General features: G+C 49.6%; 1 protein-coding gene across 1 annotated transcript; it reads right to left on the bottom strand.

The window, feature by feature from the left end:
* Nucleotides 1-1,464: 1,464 nt before the first annotated feature.
* Nucleotides 1,465-12,909, bottom strand: LOC115330898. Its single transcript, XM_040217465.1, has 4 exons — nt 12,774-12,909; nt 11,897-11,984; nt 2,856-3,017; nt 1,465-2,050 (listed from the first exon to the last, which is right to left on the bottom strand). Exons 1-4 carry the CDS (start codon nt 12,907-12,909, stop codon nt 1,474-1,476), a joined length of 963 nt encoding a protein of 320 aa, XP_040073399.1. The 3' UTR covers nt 1,465-1,473.
* Nucleotides 12,910-13,633: the final 724 nt, after the last annotated feature.

The raw sequence follows: 13,633 nt of genomic DNA, 5'->3' as shown, positions 1-13,633 counted from the left end.
GCCAGAATTTCAAATTGTTAGAGATAGGCAACCTTCGCTTTATTGACAGTATCGCATTTCTTAATACAAGCCTGGAGACGCTCGTGCAAAATCTCCACTCTAAGGGAACAGAGCATTTTCGTTGCCTTCGTCAGTCCTTTCCCGAACACGTCGATCTCCTTGCCCGCAAAGGAGTGTTTTGTTATAATTTCATTACAAGCTTTGAGAGTTACGAGGGTCAAAGCCTCCCGCCACGAGAGGCCTTGTTTAACAAGTTGACTGGGAGTGGGGTGTGTGAAGAGGACTATGAACATGCACAGGTCGTTTTCGGTACCTTTGGTTTGAAGAACCTCGGAGAATACAGCGACCTTTACCTAAAGACGGACTGCCTCCTACTTGCCGATGTTTTCCAAAACTTGAGACGGTGGACGCTGGAGACGTACGAAATTGAGGCTTTACATTTCGTATCGTTACCGTCCCTAAGCTTGTCGTGTGCGTTGAAACAGTCGAAAGTAAGACTGCAGCTAATTGACGATCCTGACACCTATCTCATGATAGAACAGGGTATTCGCGGAGGGATTACCCAATGCACGACCAGTCATGCTGTCGCAAATGTTCCGGGAACGGATACGTTTAACCCGCAGCACGAACCGTCTCAGATTTTGGACTTGGACGTGAACGGTCTGTATGCGGCGACAATGAGAGAAGCCCTGCCAGTGTCGGACTTTGAGTGGATGACGAAAGACGAGATTGCCTGCCTGAACATTGGTGACGTTCCAGATGACGCTCCGACGGGCTACATTCTGGAGGTAGACCTCAGATATCCTCATCACTTGCACGAGACTCATTCTGACTTTCCCTTGGCCCCTGTGAAGCAAAGCGTTCCCTACGATTGGTTGTCCGACTATCAAAAAAGTCTCATTGACAAGTTTGAAATGCCCAAAGAGGAATCCACTACGAAGCTGTTGCTCACACTTCACGACAAAACGAAATACGTTTTGCACTACCGGATTTTGAAGCTGTACATCCAGTTAGGACTAGAGGTCACCAAAATTCACCGTTAAGAGTGTAGTGCAGTCCTAATATTCTCGCAGCGAGCGTTCTTGAAGGAGTTTATTGATTCTAACCACAAGCTGAGACAGCAAGCAACCAACTTTTTCCAGAAGAATCTTTCCAAACTGTTCATGAACATCATATATGGCAAGACGATCGAGAATGCACGTAAACATGGACACATTAAACTGTGCGTTAAAGAGGACGATGTTGCGTTTTTGAAGACCTTTTATTCAACTGACACCCTCCAGCACCGCTCGTGCCGAGTACAACTCAGAAGTCCCATACGCACCAGGTTTTCTTTTGCCCGGCTACCGCCCCCGCGCTCGTAGTGCCCTCTGGACACCACATCTTTCCCCTCCTTTTTAAACAAACATACCCAGCTGGTAACATCCGGCCATTAACAGTAAATAGTTTAAAAAAGTCCGTCGCCTTTTTTTTTCACTCTTCTATTAGCCTTCGAGGCTTGCGCCGATCTCGCACGGGATACCGTCGCTCTCCGTCACTATTATCTGCATCCATGAGCGTCTCAGCATCCTGGGTGTTGCTTCTTGGCCTCGGGACTTCGGATGGTGCAGGCAAAGAGGCCTGTGGAAGGTATCTGTCGCCTGCGCTGTCTTCCGGTGTGCTGTCTGTCCAAGCCGTGGCAGACACCCCTCCCGCCTCGTCTGGACGCGACTCTGAAGGTCCGGAGTCTTGCGACGGTGCCCGGAGCAACTGGTCCTGATGCCTTCGCCATACCCGTCCCGGGGAGACTTGCACTTGGAAAGACACTGGACCAGTTTGGGCAGCGACTGTTCCTGGCTGCCACTTGTGACCACTTCGATAATCTCTGGCATAGACTTTGTCTCCTGCAGTGAAAGCCCGCTCTTGTCCTGGGTGTTGCCACTGTTGGCGGTAGTGTGCGCTGGCCACACAGTCTGCAACTGATGGTTTCAGGAGGTCCAATCTGGTGCGAACATGCCGCTGTAGCATGAACTGGGCCGGAGACTCTCTTGTTGTCGGGTGCCGGGTGTTCCTGTACGACAGAAGAAAACGTGACAACCTTGTACGGAGGGGATGGCTCGAAGTTCTTTTCCGTAGATAGTTTTTCATGGTCTGAATAAACCGCTCAGCTAGTCCATTCGTAGCGGGATGGTATGGTGCAGACGTGACCTGGGCGATACCATTGTTCCTTAAGAAAGTTTGAAATTCCTCCGACACAAACTGAGGCCCATTGTCAGAAACCATGGTTGTGGGCAGGCCAAACCGTGCGAAGCAATCTTGTACACACTGGATTATGACCTTTGACGTCGTAGACTCCAAGACAAACACCTCTGGCCATTTGGAGTGAGCATCCACGAGCACGAGGAACATTTTACCCATGAAAGGTCCCGCCAGATCCACATGCAGTCTCTCCCATGGATGTGTCGGCCATGCCCAAGGGTGCAGGGGAGCAGCGGACGGATTGTTTCGGTGCAGCTGACACATGGTACACCCTCCAATTTCCCTCTCAATGTCTTTATCCCGGAATGCCCACCAAACATAGCTCCTAGCCATTTCCTTAGTGCGCACGATGACATAATGGTCCCCATGAAGTTCTTCTAGGACCCTTTTCTGCAGGGTCTTCGGAATCACCACTCGTAAACCCCACATGAGACATCCTTGGTGGAGTGACAGCTCATTGCGGCGTACGTGGAAGGGTGCATACTCTGGATCGGTTGGCTTGCGTTCTGGGCCCCAACCATGCTTTACTCTTTCCACGATCTGACTTAGGAGGGGGTCTCTGGACGTCGCCCGTGCAATGTCTTTACATCTAAGAGGTACATTGTCGAAGTACTCACAGTAGAAGGCGAACGTTTCGTCGACGGCGTCTGTGTTGGGGTTGTCCGTTGCTTTTGGGAGTCTTGACAAGCAGTCTGCATTGGCATTTTCCTCGGAAGACCGGTGGACGATGGTGTAGAGGTGTGCGGCTAGCTGACAGGCCCACCTCTGGAGCCTCGCTGCTGTCATTGTAGGGATCCCGGTCGTTGGGCCTAGGATTTTCTGTAAGGGAGCGTGGTCAGTGATCAGCGTGAAGTGATAGCCGTACAAATAGTAGTGGAATCTTCTTATTCCAAAGATGATAGCTAGGCCTTTTTTTTCTAACTGAGAATAATTCTTCTCGTGCTCAGTCAGGGTCCTAGAAGCAAAAGCAACTGGCCGCTCTGTTCCATCTTCAAACGCATGGGACAGGACTGCCCCTACTCCATACGCCGATGCATCGCATGCCAGTATAATGGGTCGACGCGGGTCAAAATATGTCAGGACAGGTGCCGACGTCACCAGCTTCTTAAGCGAATCAAAGGAGTCCTGACAGTCTGTGCTCCATTCCCATGCAGCCTTCTTCTGCAGTAGACGATTCAGAGGATACACGGTAGTTGCTAAGTTCGGTAGAAATTTGCCATAGTAGTTAGCAAGCCCAAGGAATGAACGCAACTCTGCCTTGTTCTTTGGAGTGGGTGCATCTCGAAGTGCTGCTGCCTTATCCTCCATGGTTCGTAAACCATCCCGACTAATCACATGACCGAGGTAGGCAACTTCCGTTTGGACGAATTTGCACTTTTCTTTCTGAAGACGCATTCCCTTTTCTTATAATCGTGTTAAGACTGCTTTCAAGTTTTCAAAATGCTCACCCTGCGTTCTGCCAGTCACCAGGATGTCGTCCAGGTAGCAGGTGGTCTTCGGCAGCCCTTGAAGCACTTGATCCATAGTTCTTTGAAAAATGGAGGGTGCAGATGCTATGCCGAAGGGAAGACGGTTCACTTGGAACAGCCCCAACTGGGTGTTGATGGTGAGGTACTTCCGCGCTGCAGGATGCATCTCCAGCTGTAGGTAGGATTTTGACAGGTCCAGCTTTGAGAAAAACTTCCCTCCTGCCAGCGTTGCAAACATCTCTTCTATCCTGGGGAGCGGATAGTTGTCGACATCCAAGCACGGGTTGATTGTTGACTTGTAGTCGCCACAGATTCTTATGTCTCCATTCTTTTTGACGACCGACACGATGGGCGATGCAAACTCGCTGCTGTCCACCGGGGTCAGGATCCCCGCCTCCTTCAGTGCCATCCGTTCTTTAGAGACAGCTGCCTTCAGGGCGTGGGGCACTGGTCTTGGCTTGAGGAACTTTGGAGTGTGCCCACTCTTCAGCTTGAGGTGAGCTTCAAACCCCAGAAGACGGCCCAGATCGTCTGAGAACACCTGAGCAAAGTCCTTCAAAAGCGTGTCGACTTGTTCCTTGCTCCCCTTCTCCAAGCACTGGACAGCCTTGACGCTTGTCCAGTCGAGCCTCAGCACCTCCAGCCAGTCACGTCCCAAAAGCGGGGGACCCTTGAAGTCCACAATCTGCAGCGGTAACTTGTGAACCTGGTCTTGGTACTCCACTTCAACCTGTGCCTCTCCTACCGGCTTCACCTTTTTACCGGTAAATGCTCGAAGGACGACTCCACTTTTTCCCTTCACTAGATTGGGAAACCTTGTCTTGTACAGGTCTAACGGGAGTACCGACACCGCCGCCCCGGTGTCTACTTCCATCGTCAGCGGAATCGTGTTCACCTTCACTGTTACTTGCAGAGGCCGCGGACGTGTCCCCCGAAGCTCGAACATCTCGACCTCGTCTTCCGTGTCGACGTTCAGCGTCTTGACTTTTTCCCCTTGATTCCGCCGGCCTCGTGTCGGTGCTCTGCGATGCTGAGAAGCTGCTGGCCCGGACTGCTGGCTCCTGCACACTCGTTCAAGGTGTCCGCGTCTTCCGCACCTACGACAGTCTAAGCCTTTCCACCTGCAGTTAATTGCTGTGTGATTCGTAAGTCCGCAGTGCTTGCATTCGGACTTGTCTTGGTCCACCTTGAGCACCTCGGCGTCCGCGCTCCGGCAATGTAAAACTTGCGCGTTCGCGGAGGCGGCTTCCATCGCCACTGCGATTTCTAGCGCCTTCTTAAACGTCAGGCCAGCTTCCGACAACAGTCACTTTTGAATGGAGTCGCTGATAATGCCGCATACCATGCGGTCACGTAAGGCTTCGTTCAAAGTGCCGCCGAATTCACATGTCTGCGCCAACTTTTTCAGCTCGGCTACGAACTCGAGGATACTTTCATTCTCGTTTTGGTTTCTTTTGTGAAAACGGAAGCGTTCCGCGATGACAAGAGGCTTCGGCGACAGGTGCTCTCGCAATATGGCTACCAGCTCGATGTACAACTTGCTAGCCGGGATGTCCGGCGACACCAAACTCTTTAGCAGAGCGTACGTCTTCGCGCCAATGAGGCTTAGGTACGCTGCCACTTGCCTTTCTGGTTTGACGTCGTTTGCGACGAAAAACTGTTCGAGTCGCTCGATGTAGGTTGGCCAGTCCGTGCCCGCTTCGTCGAACGGTTCAATTCGACCGAGGGTCGCCATGGCGTCGCGGCGTCACCGGGGAGTAGTGCGGCGGGCGACTCTTCGACGGGTCTCGCGTGGCTGGACGCTCGTCGCCAGTTGTTGCGTTTTTGAAGACCTTTATTCAACTGACACCCCCCAGCACCGCTCGTGCCGAGTACAACTCAGAAGTCCTATACGCACCAGGTTTTCTTTTGCCCGGCTACCGCCCCCGCGCTCATAGTGCCCTCTGGACACCACAGACGACATACTGAAAATGCTTCAGAAACCGAACCTGACGCAGTTTCGAGCACTTAGCTCGCAGGTCGTAATTTTCCAGTTCGCTCCGAAAGTGATCAAACTCAAGCAACCACTCTACGCAGGGTTCTCGATTCTTGAGTTATCAAAAATAGTAATGTACGACTTCTTTTATAATCAACTTCGTCGTGCGATCCCCTCAGCGAGAGCTCTTTACTGCGACACGGATTCCTTCTTCCTACACCTTCAGGGATCAGACGTAGACGACAAACTCCTCCAACTCCGAGACGCATGCTTGGATACATCTGGATATCCAGAGAGTCACAAACTCTTTTCAACCGAAAACAAAATGAAGCTCGGTGTGTTAAAAAACGAATATCCGACTACTCACTTGGTGGCTTTTTGTTGCTTGAAACCGAAACTATACAGCTTCAAAACAAGCAGCAACACGTGTTGCGTAAGAGCCAAGGGAGTAAAGAAATGTGAGTCTCGCAAGTTGACCTACGAGCTGTACAAGCACGCTCTAGAGACGAAAACTCTGCACCGAGTGACGCAGCATTTGATTGCTCGAAAACTTAACGAGAACAAAAGCATCGCGGTCGAAAAGATTGCTCTGAATCCGTTCGACAACAAGCGATGCATTTGCAGCGATGGGATCACGACGCTTCCTTTTGGACACAAGAGCGTTTTAGGAAGCGAGCGATCAGCCTCCTCATCGCACGCCTTGTAAATATTTTGGACTGTGACGCAGTCGCTCGCGTTTCCCATCGGTGTGTCTTGAAACTTCTTGTGTACATTTTTGTATAATTCGCTAGCCAAAAAAAAAATAAATATGTATACGATGTTGTTCTTCACAGTGCAATGAGTCTTTTCAATAGACTCTGCAGATTTGTTTGAGACACACACACACACACACACACACGTAGAGTGTTTGATTACTCTTTATTCAAAAAGTCCAAGAGACGCAATGTTGCCTCGTGATCTAAATTTATCCCATACATCGAGGGTTTACCACCGAACACTCGTCTAATTTGATACACATTGAATGGACATCGACGAAAATACATCGACTCACTTATATTGCAAGTGTCTTCGCACTGTAGGTCATGTTTCCGCAAGACACGGACGTCGGCCTCGTGAAGACATCGTTTTAGGTTGCGAGTCTGATTTTTGACCAAGTTTACGCCAATTTTCTCGGGATAGTACACTTTCATCCAGGCACGTATTGCCAAAACAGAGTCTGAACATCGATGAACCTTGATGTCTTCCGTCAAACTTGTCTCGAGTGTGCAGTGGCCGTAAGGGTTTGGTTGAGACGTGGCAAGTCCAAAGACAATAATGTAGATGATTGGCAGGGAAAGCACGATGGTAGCTATTTGATGCATGACGATCGGTCGTGTCACTTCCATAACTAATGTGCGGAGTCTTTATGGAGAAGATGTATATATATATATATATATAAAGAAAGAAATGGCCTTAGGCTGATTGGTGTGGTGACACCCCACAAATGACGCGATTAGCCGCACGACTCGCGACATCTTGTGGGAATATCACCAACCACACTGCACATGGCGCCATCCATCGGCGTGTCCCCACACTTTCCCACGAGTCAACGAGGTATGCTGATTGGTGTGGCGACGGCGACCTCAAGCGCCACCTTGTGGAAGCATCACGAACTATAAACTGAACTTGACAGAGCGTAACAGAGCGGCGTACCCTAGCACTGCCCACGATTGCATGCGCGTCGGGCTACTGAACGAAAGGTCGCTGGTTCGAAACCAGCGACCTTTCGTTCAGCGGCCGATAGCCGAAAGTATTTTAAAAGCCTTTTTCGGAGTAATTAAAATTCGCAGTTGTCACGTGACAGCTGCGTGGCAGGGATCGTCTATCGGCCGATGATCGACTATCGACCGATGGTCAACTATCGGCCGGTCATCGGTCGATGATCAATCATCGATCGGTAATAAATTTATTGATCGATTATCAATTATCGGTTATCGAAAATCAAAATTTTTTTTCAAATATCAGAAACATTCGTTTCTGATATCTGAATAGGTTAGGATAGGATTGGCTAATCGCGACTCCTACGTCAGACCCAGCGGCGGGCGCGCAGTTAGCCATTTAGATATCCGAATAGATAGGATTGATGTGAGAAATAGACACCCGCATAACCCGCATATCGATTCCATAGATATTATCGATGTCAGAAACCGGACACCCCGATATCGGAAACATATCGATATCGGAAACACGCAGTTAGCCATTTAGATGTCCCAATAGATAGGATCGATGACCCACATATCAATTACACAGATAGTATCGATGTCAGAAACCGGACACCCCGTTATCGGAAACATATCGGGAACATATGTTTCCGATATGGAAACACGTGTTTTCGTATTGACTGATTACTACTACTCTGGCCAACGCCCAGGGCAACGCCCATGCCCTGTCATTGGTCCCTGGGATGGGAGAGAGGGAAGAGGCCCCACCCTGCGGCTCTGTGATTGGTCGAGACTGGCCCTGGTATGGGAGAGAGAGAAGAGGCCCCGCCCTGTGGCTCTGTGATTGGTCGAGACTGGCCCCGCCCCCTTAATAAACAAGGGGGCGGGGGCCAGCCCCCTTGTTTGTTTCTGGCTGAATCGTGTATCATAATACACTACTGGTGCCTTTCTGTCTCACGCGGCGACCACATTATGTTCGACGCACCGAGCGCGCTTCGTTGGCTCCCTGTGCACTTAGTAAAATGATGGATTTATGTTGGCGCACTGGCACTGATTGCCTTTTCCCCCGTGCGGCTCCCGTTTTTTTAAACAAGAACATTCCGATGATGACTCAACGTGACAAAAATACTCGTATATATATAAAACTTCTCGGCATAATCTACTGGGCCTTCAATAATTTAGAGTGATTTAGAGTAAACAGCTGGGTCGTGCTCGCATGTTTTGTCAAGCAGCTTGTTTGGTAACAGTTCCGTAAATTGTTTACACACATGGCGTGGATTTATAGGAGGTCGAGTGACTTTCTCCGTCCTCCTCCTGCCTTCTCATTGAAAAATGTAAATTCTAATAATGTTACATAGTGGGGCTTAAATAATTCGTTACATGCGCATAAAGGTTAGAGCACTACAAATGGTTTATACATACAATGTCAACCTCTACTGTGGAACATACAAACCTTGTGAGCAGAAAAACAATTCTATTTAAGGTGACATAGTGACTGAAATAATGACACCGTATGATGACATACTGACTGACATGATGACACAGCGACTGAAAGTCAAACAATAATAGCGGTTATAGAACATAAATCACTTTTTATCTGTACTCTAACAATATTGTGTCAGCCCGTCTTACAGGTAAAAAAATACCTGACAAATATTTTTGCTCAAAAATGTACATAAAAGCTGAATTCACTGCATACTACGAAATAACGCCATCTCCTACATCCTGTGTTTCTCGCCCATGCTGTTAAACTAAGACGAGCGCTGCTTTGCTGATTTCTTCTTTTCTTGAGCTTGTTTGTTCCTACTCATCGTAATATGCTTACGGTGTTGTAGCATTCGCATGCTGAAAGTACTAGTGGAGCAACTGGGAAATTGTTTCTTCTTTGTGTTCAGGGCATGGAAACGTTATTGTGCATGTGTCAAGAACGCAGTCGATTGTGTCCCAGTAGATAGTCTGGTGGTTTTATTGTTCACGAAGAAGGGTTCCGCCTTCTTTAGTAGCTGGAAAAGGTTCTTGTTGGGGTGTATAAGGCCTCCTCTGTTCTTCACGTTTGTCAGTGCTGTTTCAGCAGAAGTGTTATTGTTCATGCTGAAAGCGTATCGGCATGCAGGGCAGCATGTAGCTTTTTTTTTCATTTTCACATTCAAAAACCCAGGTACATAATATGGTATACAGTCCACAGCCTTGGTTTCTTGAGCCTTTTCTGTGCAGACATCTTCGCGTTCCCAGTCTTTGACAGAAATTAGAGTGTCAAGCTTGGTCTTCACTTGCTCAACAAGATGAGGAGTTTAGGTAGGAACTTCCGATCGGCCCTCGGAATTGCACGACGCCACTGCTCCAGGCGAGCGTCATTCGATGGAGCTTTAAACAAGGATACTCGCGCTGCGCAGTTCCGGTACCCCGAATTGCAGTTGGGAACGAAGCACGTCTTTTCCATCCTTATAGCATAACTTCTCCTTCGGGTTAAGGCTCACCTTCGTGCACGATGGTGGTACCTGTGCTCGTAGCAGGACGAAAGCAAAACATGAGGCCAGCCACTGGCCGCGCACCACCACCACACCGCGAAAAAGGCGAGCAAGCTACGCCCCCGACACCGTGGCCGCCGTGGAGAGACCTCATATACCACGATGCTCACACCTCAGCGCCCTCCGCGGCGGCGCGGAACTAACTACATTTCGTTTCACCTATGTTCTACCGCAGCGAAGGCTAGAAGCGCGAGCTCATAGCGTTGGCAGCCGCTTTTAAGTCACGAGAGCTTATGCCGCCGAGATGTGCCCCAGAGCAAAGAGCTCGCGCTTGTAGCCTTTCCTGCGGTACATCATAAGGTGAAACAGAGTATACTCCTGGTTCGAGGCTAGGTCCGAACACGATCTGGTCGCTCGCTCCCCGCGGGAAGAGCGGCCAGAGTCACCACCTAAATGTATTTCTTCCACCGTGGCTTCCGCGCTATGCGCGCTCAGCTCTGGCCTCGGAAGGTTCCGAGGTACCGAGCCGTCTTTAGCATAGTACGCCCTTGCGGCATTACATGATGCCTCCTCTTCGGATCCGAAGATTGGCGGAGCTGCGGAGGAGGCAGAAAGAAAAGGCAGACAGGAAATTGGAAAAGAGGCCCCCGGGGGTGGGGGGGGCAACGATTTTTGTATTTTGGTCAAACATTTGTGGAAGTCACCCTCTGTCGTGAGGTTCGTGATATTGTAAAGGAATGACAGAAGACACGAGGATGCATTATGGGATAATTCACATTGCACTGTAGAAATATGAAAAAAAAAAGAATATTTACACAACTATTTACACCACCTGAACAAATGTTAAGGTTCAAATGTCCCCTAAAGTAAAGGTCCTCGCTCACGACTTTTCACTCCTTGCGGCGTTGTACCCGTGGCAGCCGATGATCAGGGGTCTACCGACGTCTGGGCCGCTGGACGTAGTGACGAGGCAGTTGAACGATGGCCGAAGGCTTGAATAAAGGCCTCGTACGTCGGTGGCAGCCTATGACCAGGTGTTCTCCAAGGTCAGGGCCGCGGGAGGTAGCGACGAGGCAGCTGGGCGTTGGCCGAAGGCTTGAATCCGGCCCCGTACGTCTGTGGCACGGAGCGGCAGCAGGTGTTCAGCTGCGCCACAGATGCAGTCTTGGTTACCTCCGGAAGGTTGGCGCCGGGACTGCGTGAGAAGCGGGTTGTGGGCCGGGCCTCTTGACGTCTGGTCACGCCAACGGAGGTTTGGCCTGGTTGCGTCTGCTTCGTCCCTTGTCAACCGCCCGAACGCCCTCTCGCGCTCTTCGCATGCCTCACACCGTCTTCTTCTTCCTCGTCCTCTTCGGCTTGTCGCGGGATCGCTCATCACAATGACCCCCCAAACAAGGTTTTTTTGTTTTTTCACTCACCAAAAAGAAAAAAAAACTTCACATGAGTCGATCCCAGTCCAAACCAGCTCGTTCAGACGCAGAATAAGTTGAGCTCGAGCTCCAATTATCAATGTCCCTGTCATAAATTTAAACGCCTGTGCCTACGAATTCCTACAACAGCAAAGAGGAGACCGGTCAAACTCATCGCGTACCTCATACTCGGCTTAAATAGTCTGCCCCCACATTATCCACTCCTTGTATATAACTCACACTGAATTGGTATTCATGCAGAAGCAAACTCCATCTTAGAATCCTACTGTTTGCTGCTTTCATCTTATGTAAATACTCCAAAGGCTGGTGATCCGTCTGAACTTTAAACTCCCTCCCATACAAATACACGTGAAACTTCAGGATCGCCCACACTAACGCCAACGCTTCCTTTTCTATTGTAGAATAGTTCTTTTCTCTGGGCAACAAGTTTCTACTCGCGTAGGCAACTGGATGCAAGAACGACATGTGTTCTTGGATCATCATGGCACCCAGGCAACTGTCCGATGCGTCTGTTCGGAGCACGAACTGCTTCGTAAAGTCGGGTGCTCGGAGAGTCGGCCCAGCTGAAAGCGCTCGTTGCAATTCTTGAAATGCATTCTCTCGCTCGCTTGTCCACCGCAACATGTTTGGCTCCTTCTTTTTGGTGAGCTCGACTAGGGGTAGAGCCTTTTCCGCATAGTTCGGAATGAATTGTCGGTAGTAACCTGTGAATCCCAGGAATGACCTCAGTTGCTTCTTATTCGTTGGTCTCTTTGAACCAACAATTTTTTCTAGCGTCACCGGTATAGGAGCAAGCTCACCGTGCCCTAGTCGATGGCCCAGGAACGCGATCTCTCTCATCCCCAGTTCGCATTTGCTAGGCTTGACAGTTAGGCCTGCTTCTTCAATCCTTTGCAGAACCTGCTGGAGTACATCTGGGTGTTCGTCCCAAGTCGTGGTTTCAATCAGTACATCGTCGATATAATGTTGTACACCTTGGATGCCTGCAAGCACCCTCGTCATGAGTCTTGTGAAAACGGCAGATGCCGTCTTTATCCCGAATGGCATGCATTTAAATTCGTAAAGTCCAGATTCCGTGGAGAAGGCCGTTTTTTCCTTCGAATCATTGGCGAGTGGTATTTGCCAATACCCTTTTGAGAGGTCTAGCTTCGAGAAATATACTTTATTTCCAACTTCCGCGAACACGTCTTCGATCCGAGGAATAGGTTCAGCGTCAGGTACAAGGATGTCGTTGAGCCGACGGAAGTCGATGCAGACTCGATGTGAACCGTTTGGCTTCTTCACCAGAACCAACGGGAAACGGTATGCTGACGTCGATTTTTCTATTACTTCCAACTTCAACATTTCTGCAACTTCCTCTTCTACCATCTGCCTTGTTGCAGAAGGAACCGGATACTGTGGAGTCTGAATGGGATCGTTAGTAGTCAACTCCAACTTACACTCCAACAGATGTGTTCGTCCAGGCAATTCAATGAAAATCCTTTCAAACCTACCTAGCACGTCTTTGATGTCCGTTTCCTGGCCCCCAGTAAGGTCTTTGGCCAGCACCACATCGACGATTCCTTGAGTGCTCTTGATACCTACGCAGGGTACCGGCTGCTCTACTTCCTCCTCCTCGATGGCAATCATTAAGGAAAGTGCTCTTTCACCATAGTATCTGGCTCTCGTTCTTCGTATTTTTGGAGCATGTTAATGTGGAAGACCTTGGTGGTGTGCCCTAAGTCTATCACATAATCGACCTCACTCTTTTTGCCGATGACTTTGTATGGGCCTTTCCAGTGCATAACCAACTTGTTCGTCTTTGTCGGTATCAACAATATTGCACGGTCTCCGACCTTCAAAGTCTCCTCCCCGCCTTCCTGTCATATATCTTCTTCTGGTGCTTCCTGGCTGCTGTTAAGTTCTGGTGCGCCAGTTCGGTGGTCCTTTCAAGGCGGTTGCGTAGGTACAAAACGTGTGAGTATGTCGTCTTCAAGTTTCCTTCTAACTCCTCCTGCGTCCAGATTTCCTTCAAGATTGTCAGCGGCCCTCGAACGTGCCTCCCATATACAGCTCAAAGGGAGCGAAACCCAGGCTGGCTTGCGGGACCTCTCGGTACGCGAACAGGAGTGGTGCCAGGTATCGATCCCAAGATCGAGGCTTCTCTTGGCACATCTTACACAACATCTGTCTTAAGGTACCGTTGTACCTTTCGACTAATCCGTTGCAGATAGGGTGGTACGGAGTAGTCAGAAGCTGTTGGATGTCCAGTAGTCGTGTAAGCTCCTTCATGAGCCCGGACGTGAAACTTGTCCCACGGTCCGATAAGATTTGCCTGGGCAGCCCCACTCGAGAAAAGATCTCTAATAATCCC

Source organism: Ixodes scapularis, unplaced genomic scaffold (genome assembly GCF_016920785.2).
Source record: "Ixodes scapularis isolate PalLabHiFi unplaced genomic scaffold, ASM1692078v2 PGA_scaffold0__279_contigs__length_252992795, whole genome shotgun sequence".
NCBI classification, from domain to species: Eukaryota; Metazoa; Arthropoda; class Arachnida; order Ixodida; family Ixodidae; genus Ixodes; species Ixodes scapularis.
Note: the sequence above shows the minus strand (reverse complement) of the source record. Positions and strands in the feature narration are given on the sequence as shown.